Here is a 19,099-nt window from a genome sequence, read left to right as displayed (position 1 = left end):
GCCACGAGGCTTCGCACCGCTGTCACTGCGCCTGTGGTTCAAGTCGGACTGTTCTAGCTTTACCGAGCCTTAAATATGTATCTACTCCCGGATATCGGTGTCGTTTGCGGTGAAACAATTCAAGATGGCGCGCTTTTTTCTTCGTCCCCCCCGTCCCCCCCGGCCCTTGTTATTTTTTATGTTTAATGTGTATTGCGCTCAGTTACGTTTCCCACGTGCGCGTACAGTAGTGTCGCGAGCTTCGACCGCTCGTGACCGTAGCGTGTATACCTGCTCGGCCTTGCGAGCGCGCTGTCGTCGTGGTGGCTGTCGAGCTGGCCGTGACGTGTGGCTGATGGATCGCCGCGAAGCAGCTTCCGCCCGCGAGGTCTCCGCTTCCTGTTTTTCTTTTCTTTCTTCTTTTTTCCCTGCCCACTGCGAACGCACGGGTTCCTCCGCCGGCAGCTCGCTTCCTCTCGACGAACATGGCGGTAGTCGGACTTGCATGAAGCTAGAACTGTGACTGCTCGCTTCTTGGCCTCGCACCGCATGCAGCTTGCTTAAAGAGATAGATATTTAACTCTGTAATAAAGAAAGAAAGAAAGAGAAAGGCTTTCGCAAATGTATGCCAATACGAGGAACTCGCACGTCAAAGGCAACGAAGCTCTACAAGGGCGTTATCACATCGTTTGGAAGTCGTAGTTGTCCGGAGTGCCACCGCCAGAAAGTGATCCAAGGCTTTGCAAACGCTCCACTATGTACTCCAAAATTTATTTGGTATTCCCGAGCCGTTTTTAAGCAGATCACTATATCCGAGCTTAGCACTTCTTCACTCTTTTATATCAGAGTCATATTCCGGCAACCTGCGCCGGCTCTACGGAAGCCGGCGCCCGACTTGGCGTTCCGCTGTCCGAATAAGGCTGTGTATAGCACGCTGTTTGTGGTGGTGCATCACCGACTCCCTGGTCACATGACGGCTGCTTTAGGTATCCGACGCAATCTGCGCTACCGGCGGCTCTTTGGTTGAGATTTAACAATGGTCACCCCGGTGCACGAAAACCGTTCTGGGACAGCTTTGCTGTGAAAGCTTGACGTCACAATAATGTGTACCGTCTGCTCCACAGGAATGATACCAAAACGCTAAGATTAGTAAGAATAAGTACGAAGCATGCTGGAGCCCAACCTTGGGTACACGCGCGTGCAGTCCAGTCCCCTCAGGCAGCGTAGTTAATTTACATAAACGTATGCAGGTATATATGTTCTCCTCCGATACAAACACTGGACAGCATGCACATAGACTCAGACATGCGCATTTTTAAGCATTGTCCACTCGCTATCAACTTTCTGTGGCAAGCCAGGCAACCGAAGTGTACGTATGAAGTTAGTGCTTAAATTAAACTCGTCGCGAAAGTGAAATCTGTTTCTTTTATACAAATTTTTGTTAAGCGACCTACAGACTATACTGCTGAAAATATAACTTTGTTCAAAAAGACTTAACAGATACCGCATGATTCCCTCTTTCGAAAGTAAGGCTTTCAATAAATCGCTATACTTTAGGATAATTTGTTTGAGAAAATATACATCGTAGCGTTGCTTATGCTAGTTTTATATATTCCCTACCGCTGACATGTACCCATGCACACTTAATGTTGAGCCTGGTTCGCGTGCTGCTAAAGTGAGCTGTCGCCAATAGAAGAGCTCACGGTCTTCACAAGTGCGTGGCGCCTTATGGCATCACCTTGATGTACCTTATACACCAGAAAATTATCCACGTGAGTGCAATTTTTTCGGAACCAAGCGGCTAGTCGCAAAGATGTCGAGATTGAGTTCGCCTTCGCTAGAGTTGCTTTTTTTGACTTACCGACACTGAACTTCATTTGAACTGATTCAAGAGTATAATGTGTCGATCTTACCTGTTCACCTTCATATACAGCCATTCCGTTGCAATTTAAAGTTTAAGACAAGTAACGAGCGCGTTATTCCAAGACCTATATCGTAGCTTATCTGAAGTACATAGGAAGGAAAACAAACGGCGATATCGCTGTTCATTTTTCCTGTAGGGTTTTCTTTCACAGAGGACCGTTCGGCTTGACTATAGCTGGTGTGGTGTCCCGTGCTGCGCGTGGAAACAGTAATCGGCAGCATTGAATAGACTCGTGAGTTGCTATCTAAAGCGATCACAGCGAAGGGAATGCGTGGAGGGAAGGCAAAGTGCGTTCTCCAGGGGCTTGTCGTGGCGCACGTGTATCAGCACCCCCCTTCGAAGCCGTTGTTTATTGATGCACTTCAAAGTAGGCTTATTTTCGCATCGGCCTCTCATTGGCAACGAGGACGGCTGTCACTGTTACCGTCGAGAAGTGCTTGTATGCGTTTGTGTTTTCTTTAGCGACTGGGTGTCACACACACACGTCCTTTGCGCGTCGCCTATACTGCGTAACGACATTTTGTTATTGACCCAACGCTGCCCACCCACTGCTGCGGAAAGCGCTCCACCGCGTAATGAGCATCGGGCTGCATTAATCCGTCGCACGTTATCCTGTCCCCAACATCCCGTTAATTGATGAAAACGGAGAGCTGTGAGGTCAGCAATCGCGCTGCTTTTGCGGACTGTCGCTGGTCCCACATAATGTCGAAGTAAAGTGCTCACATCCTCAGTGGACGCTTGCTTCCCTTTCATCGGACGTTTGAGACATTTGGACCCGATTCACCGTGTAACGTAGTTGGCAGTCGTAAACTTTCGCTGCTGCGATGCAGTATGAGCGAAATCCTGCTGACAGCGGCGAAATTATTTCTGTTTGTGAAAATATGCGCCAAAGACGAGACGAAGGCAAGTACGCGAATTACATGTATACCGCGAAGCATTTTTTTTTTTTTTTCGTCGCACCACACTGCGCGAACGAGCATCGCTTCGCAGGGAATCTTTCTCACTTATCGAGCCGGTTTCTAAAGTCTAGCTACTGGCCGAGGGCGACGACCAAGGGCACACTCGGAAGTCTTGAGCCGGCACTCGCCGAACCAGTTCTGGGCCGCAAGCCAGGCGCTCATCGGGCAAACAAGCCGATGATCGCCACGAGCCGAGAGCACACTAACGAGGGAAGACGGGGAGTGCAGCATCTCCTGCCCATGGATACCGCTACAGCGGGCCCCTATATTTATACGCAAGCTCCATAAGTGAGAGGGAAAGACTGCACTATGAAAAGGATAACAATAATTATAAAGAAAGAAAAATGGCTTCCAACACTCGCTGCGAAATTGTGCGTTTCCAGAGGCTCCTGCGCGTAACCACGGCATCCATCCCGGTACGCGTGTGTAATACGGGTGGCCTGGCCGCTTACCTCTGTCGTCCCATCCTTCTCTCTGCCTCTCCCCCCGCCCCCGCCATTTTCTTTTTTGTAATAACCTTTCGGTAGCTCCTTCTGCCTTTTTCTTTCTCATTTTGCAGCTAGCATGCTTTTATTTGTTTGTCGACATACATCGACCTCCACCTCCATTTTCTTTTCTCTCTGCCCTTTTTTTTTTTTTTTTTTTTTTTGAGGAAAGGTTACTATAAATTTGGCTCTTCTTGTGTGTTCGTGTGTGCCTCCGTATACAGCGTTCAGGGCTCAACTTAGCCAGAGGCCTGCGAGGGTTGCAGGGGCGCCCTGTATAAGAAGAGCACGGTGTTGAAGGAGAAAAAGGGTAGATGGGAGAGAGCGCGTGCGGAGGAGGGAGCGCACGTCAAACGGTATTTTATTGAGGCTCAAAACCCTGACGGAAGGCAGAGCGTAGGTTGAGAGGACGCCTGCGAAAGAGTGACAGAGAAAGAAAATGAGCAGGTGAAGAAAGCCAGGGGAAGGAAAAAGAAAACCACACTCGGCAGCAGTGTGCGGGGATAAGAAGATCGGGGTAACGACAGACAAGACTGCTAGGATGAGTATACCTCCGCGCTACTAAAATAGCCGGACGTCGTCGACAGGGACTTGATAGAGCTTCCTCCCATGCCGGAGAAAATAACGAAAGAAAACGCTAGAAAGAAAGGTAAATTAGGCGCTTTACTCTCCCTTGTCTATCTTAGTCCTGCTTCGGTACTCTGTTGCTCAATTTATACTCCGTGCCTTGCTGTTATCCGCACTTCTAGCGGTTACGTACTTATCAAGCATGCAGTTGCGCAAATGGACGCGGCAGATGTGGGATGTTTCATAAGCCTTGTACTAAGGAGACTACGTCGAGGCCGCCTTGTGTCTGTCTGTACGTTGAACCCACCATCTCTGAACAAATTTGCTAGCGGTTGCGGTTTCAGAATGTATTCATTACATTCGCGCTCCTCGCGCTAAGTGGAATCTGAAAACGAACTGAAGGTCTGCAGCTCTTCGGCAGGCTTGTTGCCTGAACTGGAGTATTTAGTTGGTTTCGTATAGCCGTTATGAGCTCCTTTAGCATACTGGGTTACGTTTTATTATTGCATTCTTTCGTTTGCGCGCGCCTATACGTGCTCTTGCGTTCGTACACATTTGGGCTGGCTTGGGGGTCGTCTGGCCATTGACGGTAGGCTCTGGGCACCTTTGAGACTTGTTCACTTGCAGTTATTCGCCCTGTGCTCTTCTCCCTACGTCCCGCCTACGGAACTCTGGTTAACCATATTGCATATAGGTTCACGTTGTCAACTAACCTGTTTAATTGAGTTACAGTAGTGCGACGTTCCTTCAGTTCTTCGTAACCCATTCTTTTCCTCTTACGTAAGCGCATAAGGGGGCGGGACGATGCAGCATGTCAGCTGTTGCTGCCCTCTGCACCACTTCGTTGTCACTGCAGCATGTGGGACGCGCGCGTGCTGCGAAAGCCTAAAAGCGAGGCGTAGGGCGTCGCGGGCGCATTGGGCGCGATCTTTCTCTTTTTCTCCGCGAAATCTCGCCGATTCCGCAGCCTTGGCCAATCCTCCTCAGTGAGTAGGCGTCATAGATCCACAAAGTGTGGAGGCGGGGAATGCTCCGATATGCAAAAGCCTTAAATGTTCGTAGGCCTAGCTCTCGTCCGCATTATTTCACCGTGGTAGCGTCGCTTCTCGCGCTTATAAGTAGGCGTCGATCAAGGGCACCGTGCGAGGTTTCCGGCTTGCGTCTACTGAAAGACAAAGAAATAGCGCTTTGTATGAACATTAAAGTTCGCTCATGCGCGACAGCAAGCACCGACTAAGTAAGGGATGCATCGCCTAGCAACAACTATCACTGAGCAAGCCCCGAGCATCAACCCGGTGAATTATTCTCTAGCGCCGTCGGTGTGCGGACGCGTCGCGTTTCCAAACGTGGGTGGCACACTTGCGATCGGTCGCGTTCTGCCCACGTTTCGCGGTGAATCGCGGTCGCGCGCGCGTCGGTAGGGATCCAGGCTCCAAAGGCGGCCAGTGTGCGGAAACGAAGCGGCCGCATGTGCCACTGTACCGGAGTCCTTTAACTCAAGGGCGTTAGATGCCTTCGTCTGCGATGGCATACTGTGATACAAGCGTGTCAGAACTGACGTCATCAGTGTCACACACCTAATAAACCCGGAATGCAAACAAGGTTTTCCGAAGAGCAGTGTTCAAGGGGAGGGGGTATCCTTTGCTGGCTAGTGGTGGGACGAGGCTCAATAAATTGTGTCGACCGTCTTTGCTTTCACCCAGTGTCCGGCACCCCGTTCGACTTCATATTCGCTACTAGTGTGTTCTAGGTCTGTTCACATTGACGATGGACAGAAGTCCGCCGGCGACCTATAGGACTGACGTTAGCGCCCTCGCGCCTTCGTTCGCACTCATTGAGCGTCTTCGTAGTCAAACAGGACAAAAAGGAAATACGGAACACTACCAGGGGCGTTTCTACTTTTGTCTCCGTTACCTCAAGTATTATACTTTTAAAATATTTCCGCCAGACATCTGGAGTCTGCGTCTGATATTCGCGCAACATACTTGCCTCTCGATACACATTTTTTCCCGGTATTCTCAGGCTTTCGCCGTATATATATCAATGTAGAAGTGCCCTGAAATGCGCCGCGGTGATGTCAGCGCTGGCGGTGCACCTCTACTGAAAGTAACGTTTAATGTAATATAAGCGTCCGCGTAAGGCAGCATAGTACTCCGATGCGCCGTTATTGGTTCATCAGCTTTGCGTCTGCAGTAGCAAAGCTGATAACACGGAGTAACTAGTGACTTGCATTCTGCTCAAAGCTACAGCGCCCTGTCTACTACGTCGCTACACAGGAGCAGGTTTATCTGTTGGCTGCGTATACACAGAGCTGCACATTGGTCCGGGTGTCAGCAGCGTCGTATTCTAATCTGCAAGCAGCGGAAATTCAAACAAAAAAGGAATGGGCAAAATAATGCGACTGAGACGAGACGCATTGCTACGACTTTACACGATTGAAGCAACCTCAGGCAAGGATTGTGATTTATCTTGCAACACTTCCTGACAATTGCACCGGGTACAGGTTGCGGCAGCTGTCAGATAATCTCGCCGCAGTGCAGATATCTGCGCAGACAATATTTTTTAACAATCTCTTCGAGGGTTATCAGATGCAGCTCGCATGGGGATTGATTGTGAACGGACATGGCGTAAGAAGTTTTTGAACAGTTAGACACATTTCCTGGACGTTACGACAACCTCGCCCCTTATTCTGCTATACTAACTGGACTGCGCACATGTCTGTGAATTCAATGATACTTTATTCCCGGGAATGGGGTGAGACGCTGGTGCCAGATGTTACGTCACGTAGAAGTGAAAGCATCTCCGGAAATATCCGTCCTATAAATGTAGCCCTTGTCCGTCTGACTAAGAAATCACTCCTTTCCAGTGCAGCCGTCCGAGGCGCACCTGCACGCCTGAATGAGTGTGTATGAATCCGTGTGTGCTCTGCTCCGTCGACTGAGAGCAAGCAGCTGCCGACCGGCGTCATGTCGGCCGCTCCCATTAAAGAGAGCGTTCTTGGCGGCGCCCTCTTCTTGCACACCTCCGATCTCTCCCTTCGCGTTTTCGCCCTGTACGCCGGGTCCTCGTTTACGGCTCGGCGCGCACCCCCACGCGCACTGTGCTATCGAGCGCGATCGTGTTCGCGCGGAGGATGAGAAGTAGCGGACGCGATTGCGTCGCGATATCCGCCTGCTGAAGCGCGCGCGGTGTTGTACGTGCCGCGACCTCGGGGTATTGCTTCTTCTTCTTCCCTTCCGCCTCTGTTCACCGTCAGGCACGCGCTCGCCCTCATGGTAATTCGTAGTGTGATGGCCATGTTTTTCTTATGCTGGAACTAACTAAACTGCTAGCCCATGTGTGCTTTTTTTTTCTTTTCTGGTTCCTCGGCATGTAGAAGCGGCGGTGGCATTGTCAAAAAAGAAAAAAAAAAGAAAAGCCGGTAGCGCAGGTTCTTTGAGACGCCTCATATTCGCCACCTCACTGCGGGCACGACTGACGTTACGTACGGAGGAAGAGATGTCGGTCATCATTCGGGCTGCCCTGCCCCTTGGGGCGTTCGAGAAGGCTACTGATTTACCGACAGATACATATTACGACAAATAGGGCAAAGCCATCATAGGCTGCAGTTTTCTCTTGCGCTCTCAGTCAGTTCAATGATGCTGCTGGCTAAGCACATGTCTGTCCGCAAAGCAAAGAGCGACTGTGTGCATTTTCCCCAGGCAGAATTTACTAGATCATAACTTCGAGGCGAGTCTTCGAGAAGGTTATTCTTCCGCAAGTTCCACCAAATCAGGTAATCTTGCCGAGGACCATGAGGGTATTTGCAAGGCATCACGTTTCTCTTTCGACTGCACGCAAGTCCTTCACAAGGCCAATTATTCCATACAATTTCTTCGTCTTGGTCCGTGTATTCGGTGTTGGCCAGATTCGTTGCCAGCAATACGGAGCGCGTGTTTCGTGAGGCTCGTGCAGGGCCGTATATCAAAAGAGCGATGATTGCAAGCATGTGGCGCGCATACGCGAGCGGCGCGCACGCGCACCGGCCCGCCGGCGCTTTGACGTCACCAGAAACAGCAGGGGGGGGGGGGGGGGAAGGCAGGCTGCACTCTGTTAGCATCTCTCCATGCCACTCTCTCTTTCAAGAGTCTGGTGTACGCGCGTCACGCGTCGCATGCCGTTATTCCGGCACGTTTACTGCCTGATGGAAAAGAACTCCCCCTCGAAACCCCACTTCGTGGCTAAACCAGACACGGAGGCCGATTCCTGAGCGCTGCTCATTCGGGGCTCTCGTCTTGCGCTCGCAAGAGTTCCCATCTACGTGGCTGCGCGACGACGCCGTCCGCGGTGGCGGCGTTATCCAAAATTAACCCGCTATAAATCACGCCGAGTTGGCGAGACACATCCCCACGCCGAACGTCAGTGTACTTAAAGGACCCGAGGAGGTGTGATTCGCGGATTTATTTTTAAAGCTCCTCGCGTGACAGATCTCGACGAGCACGAATGTCTCTTCGGAAGAGCGCCCCCCCTTTCCTCCTGTTTTGCCACCTCGCTTCTTCGCTCTGCTCCTTCCAACCATGTCTCTCTTTCTCCCCCTACCCCCCTCTCTCTGAGCGGCTCGCTTCTTAGCTGCCGCCGCGTGTATTCGTCGCTCTCGAGTGAAACTGGCCGAAACACCCCCCTTGGCGGTTTTGTTTCTCTTTTGTCTCCGCAGATGTCTTCTCGCGCCGGTGTGACTCCATCGTTCCCTTCTTCTCAGCCATTTTTCTAGTTCCCTTCCTCTCTTCGACACCGCTGAGCACGCATGCCGCTAGGCCTCAGATGCCCCAGCTCGTTTATTATTATTTTTCCCCTTGGCTTGTAAGGCTGCTTTGATGAACCCTTGTGTGTCTTTCGTCGTTGCGTGGCTGCTGTGCATCTCGCGCGCTCCCCCCCCCCCTTCCCCACCCTTTCTCGTGTCGCCTCTCGACGGTTGCCGCGGTCGTTTTGGAGGGGAAGGAGAGGCTGCAGCTTTGATCCGGGGACCAAGTACCCACCAGCGGTGCGTGCTATCTTTGTCGACCTGAACTCTCGGATGTTGCGTCGCGCGTTGCTTCGTCGTTCGAATGTTCGTGCTTGCCCCATCTCTCGTGTCATGTCACTCTTTGCGAACCAGCATAGCGAAGTAGTATCGACAATTGTGGACTTCGCAGTGCCTCGAGTTTTTCTCGTTGTCGTCTATTTCTGAGGCATACGGTAAAAAGTAGTGCCGGTTTGAAATCCGGGTCGTATGTTATATGTGTAGTAACAACGAAAGTGAACAGTTGCACGTACCATGCGCGAATTTGTTGATGCTTGCCACAGAGGCCTGGACAAGCTTGTGACGCCGGAGTTAACAATACACAGCGAGCGGCTCAAGTATACAGTCTGACGTGTCCAGTGTGCCTGCAATGTGCATGCAGCGATATGTCTAAAATTTTCAGCAGACATTTCGGTGTTGATACTTATACGGGACCCAGCGCTGAGGTCACATATTGCTTGTAGTACACATGTTGTGCTTAAAATACACACATGAAAACAACCTGGCTTCCAAGCATTTGTGGGCATTTGCGCAGTTAAGTGATGACCTCAGCGTAAAATAAACTTCCCATCAACGACAGACCTCTCTTTCCTGTTGCAAAGCGAATACCCCATGACCAGCTCAAGCTGTCCCATGTCTGTCCCCTGCACTTACTCGCACACATTCATTCTCCTTCCTGTGTTTTTCTTCCCTTACCCACTCTAACTCGAGCATGCTACGCGGCATGCCTAGCTTGTTCCTCGAGATGGGAAGGGTAAACAATGATACGCACAATTCACGACACAGACAAACAACATGCAGAAAACACCACAACATGCAAATCAATTAAAGTATCTCGTCAAGACCACTGTCTTCTAGAAAGGTTCGTTGGCGGGACGCACTAGGCGGCGTCGTATATTTCCTGGACCAAGTACGTGTCATAGCTTAAGGCATTATAGTATATGACGCACGTTCAGAGCAGATGAAGTGGGCTGTGTCATATCCCCGGCGTTCCACGCATGTCGCAGTAGCGACCCCATCTGCTTTACTTCAAGTAAGAGGTATTTTGCATTGGAGAAATTTAGTCGAGTGGAACATGGGCATGTCTGCCTTGCATTCCCGTGCGTTAAAATGAAGGCAAATAATAACTCACTCTTAAGTGACAGATCAGTGCTCTAGAATCTCTAAGGCGTCAATATCATCGCGAACAGAGCCTTAGTAATTGAGAAATTGAGGTAAATGCAGGACACGATTAGAGAGACCCGTGGGGCATTTATCGTACTTCCCGATGACGAAGGCACTCCTCATTTAAATTCTGTCACTAATACTGAACCACTCCTTATAGAAACATCACTACATTGCATTATAAGGCGAAATAAAATGCTACTTGTCCAATTCTGCTTCATCTTTAGAAAGAACAACTCATTGATATTACCCTTGACAGCGACATGGGCGGTCGAAAGGTTTCGTTCTCAACTCTTCCACGCCGCGCGCGCTTTCGCGTTTCAGTAGTTTCGTTATCGCGTAGTGCTGCGCCGGTATTGCCGCTTCACGAAACTCGCAGGAACTCCAAGTAGCAGACAATTCCACTTCCATGCAATGTCGCGGGATCCCCGAACGGTTCCCGCAACTTCACCAAAAGGCAGCTACAGCAGCGAATCCACCACTCTGTCTTGGCTCGGTTTCTCCATGGCTGCGCGTTTGCGTTTTCTGCAAAAACCGTACCGCCGTCTGTCGGGCGCCGTTTTACTCACCGACGGCAGCAAACGGCGGTGATGGCGTATGCAACGTCACCTCTCCCTGGTTGTGTGGCGGGAGATTTGAATTGCGGTAAAGGTATTCGGACCCTGAAGGGCCCCTCACCAGGCTCCATAGCAAATTTTGGTTATACGCTGGAAGTTGTTACGTGTCCTCTAGTTCTGCCGCAATAAGTTTTCAAATCGGCTCATTAATAGCCGAAATAGAAATATTTCAGTGCCGCGAACCGGTGATTTCAGCAGGTGGGCTCCACTGCCAAGCGAGACACTCTCTCCACTTGCCCCTTCTAGCCTCCGCAAGCGAAATTCCTTCCCTGCGTTCTCCCATACCGGACCTCGGTGATCGCGTGACGCATACGTCAGAGGCCCCTCCTTGATTTTTCTTTCTCCTCGCTTTTTACAGTGTGCACTTCCGCTGACGGTGTCGCGCGAGCTGTTGTGATTGTCTCGTTTCGCGCAGCACACAATCTTGCGCGATGTGCACGAGAACACCTGACTAGCAGGGCTACACGAATACTGAGGCAGACGCAAGCGGATCACAACGGTAGAAAACGACATAGTTTCGGTGTCTGCGCGCGCGACTGCACGACGAGGGAAAAAGCAGACAAAACGGAACTACATCTCTCTTGCTGCGGTGTGATGTAAAAAAAAAAAAAACACGCAGACATTCAGTTCGCGTGTTTTATTATTTCTCTAAGCTTTGATTCGTCTATTCAAGCAACATATTGCAAAAATAACAGATGTTGCCTTGAATAATTCTCGAAGACACGGGTCACCACGAGCGACGTCACAGTGCAAACACGTGTACGTAGGCGCACTAGCACGTATACGTCTTCCTCCGGCCTGGATCGCGACGGCCGCGAGGAGAAGGTAATACGGCGTTCGGTTTGAAATTTCAGATCTTTCCGCGGCGCGTTTGCAGACACGATCGTCATCGGGCATTGTATGCTCTGCGCTTGTCAGCTCAAAATGGCACAAAACAAGCGTTGCGAGGTTTCTGGAATGTGATTTAAGCAGTCCACGTCAATTGAACATTTGCTTTTAGTGTCCCTTTCACGGTATCGTGCATCCGCTGGAGGTTGTTCGCGCCACGGCATTAGTCGCTGCAGATGGAGTGGACAATCTTCTTGATCAAAATCTGCTGTGGTTCGAAAGGTAGATTGCGCAGTGCTGTTCAGATGAAAGAGCACGGTGCAATTCTTACATTATTTGTGCGTTTTCGCTCAGAACGTTCTTTCTGTGTTAAATTTCATGTGCACGTACATGTATATCTTACAGTGAACCGTCTTGATTGCATGTTGTACCAAGATAATGGTGTTCATCCCTCTAGTGGTGTCGTAACGGCCAACGTTACTAGACTAGTAACGTTGGTAACGGCGGTGACAAAAAGTGACAAATTGGCCAACTCCCGCAGCATTGTCTTGGTGCCATTCAATCATATGAAAGCATCACCAAAAATCTCCACTAAAGCAAACGACAGACTTCCATCCCTTGAGCTAACGCGTCCTTGGCCCATGGACTGCTTATGCATCTCGCGCAACGAAGGTACTTCTGAGTTTTGAGTTGGTATCAATGAGACATTTTAGTCGAGTGTTGCGTGGTGTGGTTTGTGTACACTGCGTACCTGTGTTGTGAACTGTGCATCATCATCATCATCATCATCATCATCATCATCATCATCATCATCAGTTGCAGTAGCCTATTTTATGTCCACTGCAGGACGAAGGCGTCTCCCTACCATCTCCATTTACGCCTGTCCTGTGCCAACCGATGCCAACTAGCACCCGCGAATTTCCTAATTTCATCGCTCCGCGTTCAAATTAGGAAATTCGCGCGCGCTGCGGCCCGCTGCGCTCTAATCGCGCACACCGAGGGTTCTCAATAAAGTTATGCATCCATCCATCCATCCATCCATCGCCCCGCCTAGTCTTCTGCCGTCCTCGACTGCGCTTCCCGTCTCTTGGCACCCATTCTGTAACCCTAATGGTCCACCAGTTATCTTTTCTTTGCATTACATGACCTGCCCAGCTCCATTGTCTTTTCTTAATGTCAATTAGAATATCAGCTAGACCCGTTTGCTCTCTGATCCAAACCGCTCTCTTTCTGTCTCTTAAGGTTATGCCTAGCATTCTTCGTTCATCGCTCTGTGCGCGGTCCTTAACTTGTTCTCAAGTTTCTTTGTCAGTCTCCAAGTCTCTGCCCCATATGTCAGCACCGGTAAAATACACTGATTGTATACCTTTCTTTTCAATGACAACGGTAAGCTTCCAGTCAAGAGCTCACAATGTCTGCCGTATGCGATCCAACCCCTTTTTATTCTTCTATGAATTTCCTTCTCATGATCAGAGTACCCTGTGTTTAATTGACCTAGGTAAACGTACTCCTTCACAGACTCTAGAGGCTGACTGGCGATCCTGAACTCTTGTTCCCTTGCCCAGCCATTGATCATTATCTTCATTTTCTGCATATTAATCTGCAACCTCACTCTTGCACTCTCTCTGTTAAGGTCATCAATCATTTGTTGTAATTCGTCTCCAGTGTTGCTGAACAGGACATCATTATTTCATTTTTCGTCATACCCATCTGGTGTACATCCTGCAGGCAAACCTTTCCGGGATTCATTAGCGAGCCACCCTCTCCCTCTTTCTCTCTCTCTCTCTCTCTAGAGAAACGTCATGACTATCGGGGAGAAAGATGGTAAAATTTACCCTTTTTGAATTCCGCTCGCAAAACGTGGTTCTTGAACGTCAGCGTGACGTCATCGTGCATTTCAGCAATCCTTGACGTGCTTGGGCGTTTTTCGTGCTTAAAAAAGATTGTTAAAGTGTGCCCACATATGTGGTTTCCTCGGAACGGGAAATGTCCTTAAGCACTCAACCCATCAGACGTGGTAAAAATCTATGACGTTAGGAGGAGCATCTGCGCGAACTACAGTGTGACATCACCGCCTATCTTCGGCTGTCGCGGATTTCTCTATTTCTTTCTTTACTTTTTACTTTATTTTATTTTGTGCTCAATGTGGTTTATTAGGCCTCCACTAACGGTAAGACTGACCTTATTGGCATTCCAGATTTGTAAGTTTACGATCAAGCAGTCGCTGTGTCATTTTGAACTGAGCAAATACAGGCGCCTGTACTTTCTTGCCAGTGGCGGCGCAGTTTCGATTAATGGTTATATAGATGTGCTATTCGATCTTTTCATGCGTGGTTTGCTTGCGACACCACGGCCGAATGTATAATCGCCAATTATCGCTTTAGAAGTGAATATGACAATTCAACTTTGCCTTCGACATTGCTTCGTGACTGCGAATGTCGTGATCGCTGGGGCTTAGGATTTGTGGTCCTTTCCGTTGAAATTGTGTCGCCATGCTACGGGCGACGAGTTCTTGCTGTTTGCGTGTGGAAAAAATAATGGTTTCGTATATGTTTTTTTGCAGCTGTACGAGCTAAGCGATGACCCCAAAAGGAAAGAGTTCCTGGATGACCTCTTCGGCTTTATGCAGAAACGAGGTAATTTTCTTAGTGGCTGTCTTGTGAAACACCAGCTGATCTGTTATGCGTTTTCATTGGACCTTTTCGTACGTGTCAAGCTCGCGAATGGACTGTAAGGAACCGTTAACCTTATTTAACGGTGGATCTAGTGTATTGAGTTTTCCGAGTGTCTTGATACGTTGCTGCCAATAAAGTAGTTCCAGGTTAGCACCCTGTTCGACGGTGCGTCTTCAAACTGACTCGGTCGCTGCCCAGTCCTTAACCGTCAAAGAAGAATTTTAACGGTGTCGTTTAGGTTGTAGTGGCGCTCGTTGAAGCCGGCGTGGTCGCCAGTTTAATCAATTAAGAAGTTCGTATTCGTGAACGCGGCGCTTTGTCGCTGACGTCACTAGATTTCATTGAGATCGTTGGAGGTCAGGTAACGGAGAAGTACAGTCACCTGGCCCCGTGGACACACCTGGTACTTGAACCTGGCTCCCTTTTCAGCCACGAATCGGCATCGTGCGCCCTTTCGCTGTCTGTGAGACAGCACAGAGCTAACTGGGACTGTTCCAGGCGTCGCGCTTTTCATCCATGACGCCGTTGAAAGCGTGTGCAATCGACAACAGCGCTGACGGCGGGGTCTGCATTAGGATTAGTCGCCTGGCGACCGGCCAGCAAAACGCGGCCCGCCGACTCTCTCCCTTTCAATAGGCTCTGCCAGGGCGTTCTCCAATAAAGACCTCAAGTGAAAAGGGCGCGCTGCCAGTGGCGACAAAATAAATTTGTGCGTGTCCCTTCCGAAAGGGACCCGAGCCTTCCTTGGAGGAAAGGTGCAGCCACGCCGCGAAAGCCAAAGCCGCCCGACTCGCGTAGGTTTGGAAAGAACGCGTTCCCGTATACGGCCGAGCAGTATAGATTCCAGCGAAGGAGTATTGCAAATATATACGCGAGTCGGGGCACACCCATCGCTTTCTTGTATTCCTCGTGTTTATCGCGCGGAAGAGATTACTTTAATCTTCTTCTGACAGGCGTTATGGCCGCGCGTGCTCGGAGCTCTTGGCCAGCGGCCAGGAGGTGGCGACTTGGAAGGCGAAGAAATAATAACACGCGGGATTCGCGCGCGGAGATGTGAAAATGCGCCGTGTCTCCGAGTCGCACGCACACTCGCTGCCGAGAAATGGAATGGGCGTTGGCTGCCAAATGGACAATTGTTTCGCGCGCGTTATACGCCGAGGTGAGCTGACGATGAGCGACCGCTTCCAATCGCTCCGTCTTCGGGGTACAGCTAGCGATCTGCGATGCGATTGCGTGATCGCTGGAGCCGCTCGGTCGCTTACACTACGTCAGTAGCACGGCAATTACTACGCTCGATGCTCGTTGATTCTGCGAAATGATAATCCATGAAAGCTCGCGCCCTTTACTGTTGCAGTGGAAAACAATGTCATGTGAATTCGCCAGAATGGTATACTGAACAAGCAGACATACTTCCTTTTACTCACGGCATCCAGGGAAAGTGAGATATTTGCCGTGTTTGGATGATGAAGAGTGAGGCGAAAGAATTTAAGATTATAAGGGGATGATGTGCCTCGGCCCATTTTGTTGATTTGTTTTCCATTACACGTCCCGGCTTTTACCTGGCACGTCCCCTGACATGTGCGTTGCGCAAGGATCTTGGCGCAAGTGCGCTTGAAAGTTGCATGTATCACTGCTTTATGGAGGAAGTTTGGCCTTGTCAAATGGGCAGGCAAATGTTACTCTTTGTCTCTTCGTCGACTTTATTATGCTTCCCGTTTAGAACATGCTTTATGTAGTGGTTCAAAGAATACCGTCTGTGGGCACGTAAGGCAAGGTGAGGAGGGCCTAATTCCTTCTATATCTTGGACTTTCTAACTTGTTACCGAAACGTCGACCTAAGTTGTGTGCACAGTCAACGAGTAATGTGGGCTGCGCCCATTTTTGAGCATGGATATAAGCAAAACCTCGTTAATACGTACCCGCATAATAAATAATTCCGGTTTAAATGTGGTCGCGATGAATCCCCCGCCTTGTCGCAATTTAAGCTAATGTTGTGGCTGACCGCTTAAGCCGTAGTCGCTCACCGCTTAAGCCGTTGTCGCTCACCGCTTAAGCCGTAGTCGCTTACCGCATGCCAAACGGTTAGTGCGTAGTATTTACTTCGTTTTTCGCCGCGTAAATGTGTGGTGAAATGTTGAGCGTGCGGATCATAGATAGTGAAATTGCGGCACACGGACCTTTCTCGGACTTCAGTCGCCACCGATAGTGACGTCGAAACATGGTAGCCATAGCGTGTTTGCTGCTCCCGTGGCTTCTGGCGCTTCCACGTCGTTCACGACGACGACCACGACCTGGAAGTGTATGGTGGTCCTTCCGTATCCGACGTGGCGCGTGCGTTGACCGCCATGAGGGCGTTCGCAGAGAAGTGGGGCCTGATGGGGAAACTGGCTCACGGTCTTGCTGAGGATGCCGCCGTCGCTGCAAGGCCGCTATGGCGGCAAGTGAAAATCATATATATTTTTTTCTTTCTTTCTCTCTTTCTTTTTTTTTTTTTTTTGCTGCCTGCTCGCAAATAAAGCTTGTTTGCGTGTGTGTGAGTGATAATTAAGACGTTTCTTTTTTTTTTTTGCCGGTTAGTTTATAGTCGCTCATCTGTCATTGTCGGTTAATTATTACATCGTTTTGTGCATGCCTGCTCCCGCCAACTACGCATTGAGCAGGTTTTACTGTTAGTTTCCCGTTGCGCCATTGTCTTTAGTGTAGTTCATAACCATCAGTTATGTTAGGCCCCATATGTTGGCTATGGTTCAGCTAGCTGTATCTATAGGACTTGTTTTTCACACTGGTCATCCAGCACTTGTTGTTTATCGAACCCTCCTTTCTTTGTATTTCTACGCTGTTTTATCCCTGTATCCGTTTTTATGCGGCACTAAGATGAGCCCTACTATTGGCACAGTCCTTGCCTATAATTTCAAAGTCACTTCACGAGCGACAGGACTTGTCCTGCAAGGCGCAGCCTCCTCTGTTGAACTTATTTATCGAAATTCGAATAAATGTAGAGTAACAGTGCTTTTTACTAGCTACGTTCACATGAACCCTATATAGCTGGGCTGAAATTCGGTAGTTTAGATCATGTAAACGGAAAGTACTTTCTTGAGCTTCCGAGGCGCTCCACAAGAGCTCCGCGACGGTGCTCGACGACAGGTTGCCTCACTAGCAGAGTGACTCCGAAACAACTGGCAAAAGCTTTGCGGGCGCACTTTGTCTGTATGTGCAAAGATTAAAGCTGATGCCCAAAACCCGCTGCCTTAGCGCTAAGTTTCTCCTGAATGTGCGATGCTGATATTTAACAACTGGTACTCGCTGGTTTGAATTTTCGGCACTCGTTGTCCTTTCTTCCGAGTGAAGCTGTTCACTTGCTATCTTGCTGCACCTCGTTTTCTCGCACTGCTTGCGCAGTAATTTAGGTTTTATTATATTTTTAGATTGCGTATTCAGTATCGCAGGGCGGAGTCATAGGCGACACTGTAAGACGAAGTTATACTTCTCTTGCTCAGGGGCATTTGCGTCAAACTTCTTCTGGCAATAGGCTGAGTGCGAAATGCGCACCGCATTTGGTTCAGTGTACGTATTTTACGACTGTCGGCTACGCCTGTCCCCGCCCAAGCGGAAGGCTTAACGAGAATCGTGCCAACTATGCCGAAGCGTTGTTGGCCGCTTCTGCGAATAATTTCGTGAATGGTGACACCTGATTGTGTCTCTCCAAGTCCCGTGACTCGCGGGGCTTTGTGTGCGCTCTATTCTTACGCTTAGCGCTGTTCTCTTATGCCAGATAACGCGTATGGAATCCGTCCCGGCCCAACAAACGCACTAATCCGAATCTCCGTTGAAGTGGAACCTCCGCCGCCGCCGACTGCCGAGCGCTCCCGCATTTGCGTTCCACCGTCGGCAAACAATTAACCTATAACCGACAGGCGTGAAGCGCATTTTAATCAGCCAAAGTGTGCGCGTGTAAGGAAGCAGTCACGCGCCCTCTTTTCCTCGCGTCTTTATTACGCCGCCCTGAGCATTCTCTGCAGCGCAACCCGGCCCCTTCCTTGTCGTACGTACTTCTGCTCCCGTGTGAGAGCACGGACCGCGGCAGCCGCCACCTAGCGCCGTCGCCACCAGCTTCGCGGCTCGGTACGGAACAATAAGCGTGCAACGCGGAAGCGGGCAGACTCTCCGTTCCCTTTTGTGCGCCCGTGACGCCGAAGAAGTCTCAATTCGTTTCGTCGCTAGACGCTTCGATGATATGCAATCGCGTTTCGCTGTCTCGACTCCTCCCCCGACGGCCGTGGCCACCTCCGTCCACCTGTGGAAATACCGCGAATTAAGATGCGAGCAGATTGGCGAGGTCTCCGCGACGGCCGGCGACGCACTTAGCATTGAAAACGAGACGGCGACGCTTGGCCGAGAAGGCCATTTGCGAGACGCCGTCTGTCCGGCCTGTCGTGCTTTCTGGCTGTCGACGACAGAAGCGGGAGCCACGTTAGGCTTAACTCGGCCGCTACCCGTCATAGTTTCACCGCTTCGGAGGTTTGTTTTGCCCTCGGCCTTTGGTGGCAATTTTTCAGTCTTTGACGCATCAATAAGCGACTCACGAGCAGCGCTTGTTTTTCGATTTGTAGGCGTTTATATCGTCGCAGATGACAGCCAGAACAGTAGCACTGCCCCTGTCTGTGCAGCGCGCTTTTAATTGTACACCGTGTTGCAAATAATTCATTCGTTTGCAGCCCTTGCGGAAACCCTTGCATCTGTTTTGCGAGGCACCGGGGCGTTAATCTTCAGCACAATGCGTTGGCGGGCTAGTTGGTGCGGATCCATAAACACTTCGTTTAGCGCAATACAACGGACACAAGAAAGGCGATAGGACAAGGCGCT

General features: G+C 50.0%; 1 protein-coding gene across 2 annotated transcripts in view; it reads left to right on the top strand.

Annotated features, from left to right (window-relative positions):
* The window catches only part of LOC126542823 (protein dead ringer homolog), a 255,944-nt gene that overhangs the window by 145,539 nt on the left and 91,306 nt on the right, over positions 1 to 19,099 (top strand). For both annotated transcript variants that reach the window (XM_055077419.2, XM_055077418.2), the window contains one exon: positions 14,125 to 14,197. In XM_055077419.2, coding sequence (XP_054933394.1) covers positions 14,125 to 14,197 — 73 coding nt within the window. The remainder of the gene's footprint in view (positions 1 to 14,124; positions 14,198 to 19,099) is intronic.

Source organism: Dermacentor andersoni, chromosome 2 (genome assembly GCF_023375885.2).
Source record: "Dermacentor andersoni chromosome 2, qqDerAnde1_hic_scaffold, whole genome shotgun sequence".
NCBI classification, from domain to species: Eukaryota; Metazoa; Arthropoda; class Arachnida; order Ixodida; family Ixodidae; genus Dermacentor; species Dermacentor andersoni.
This window is presented reverse-complemented; position numbering and strand designations above follow the sequence as displayed.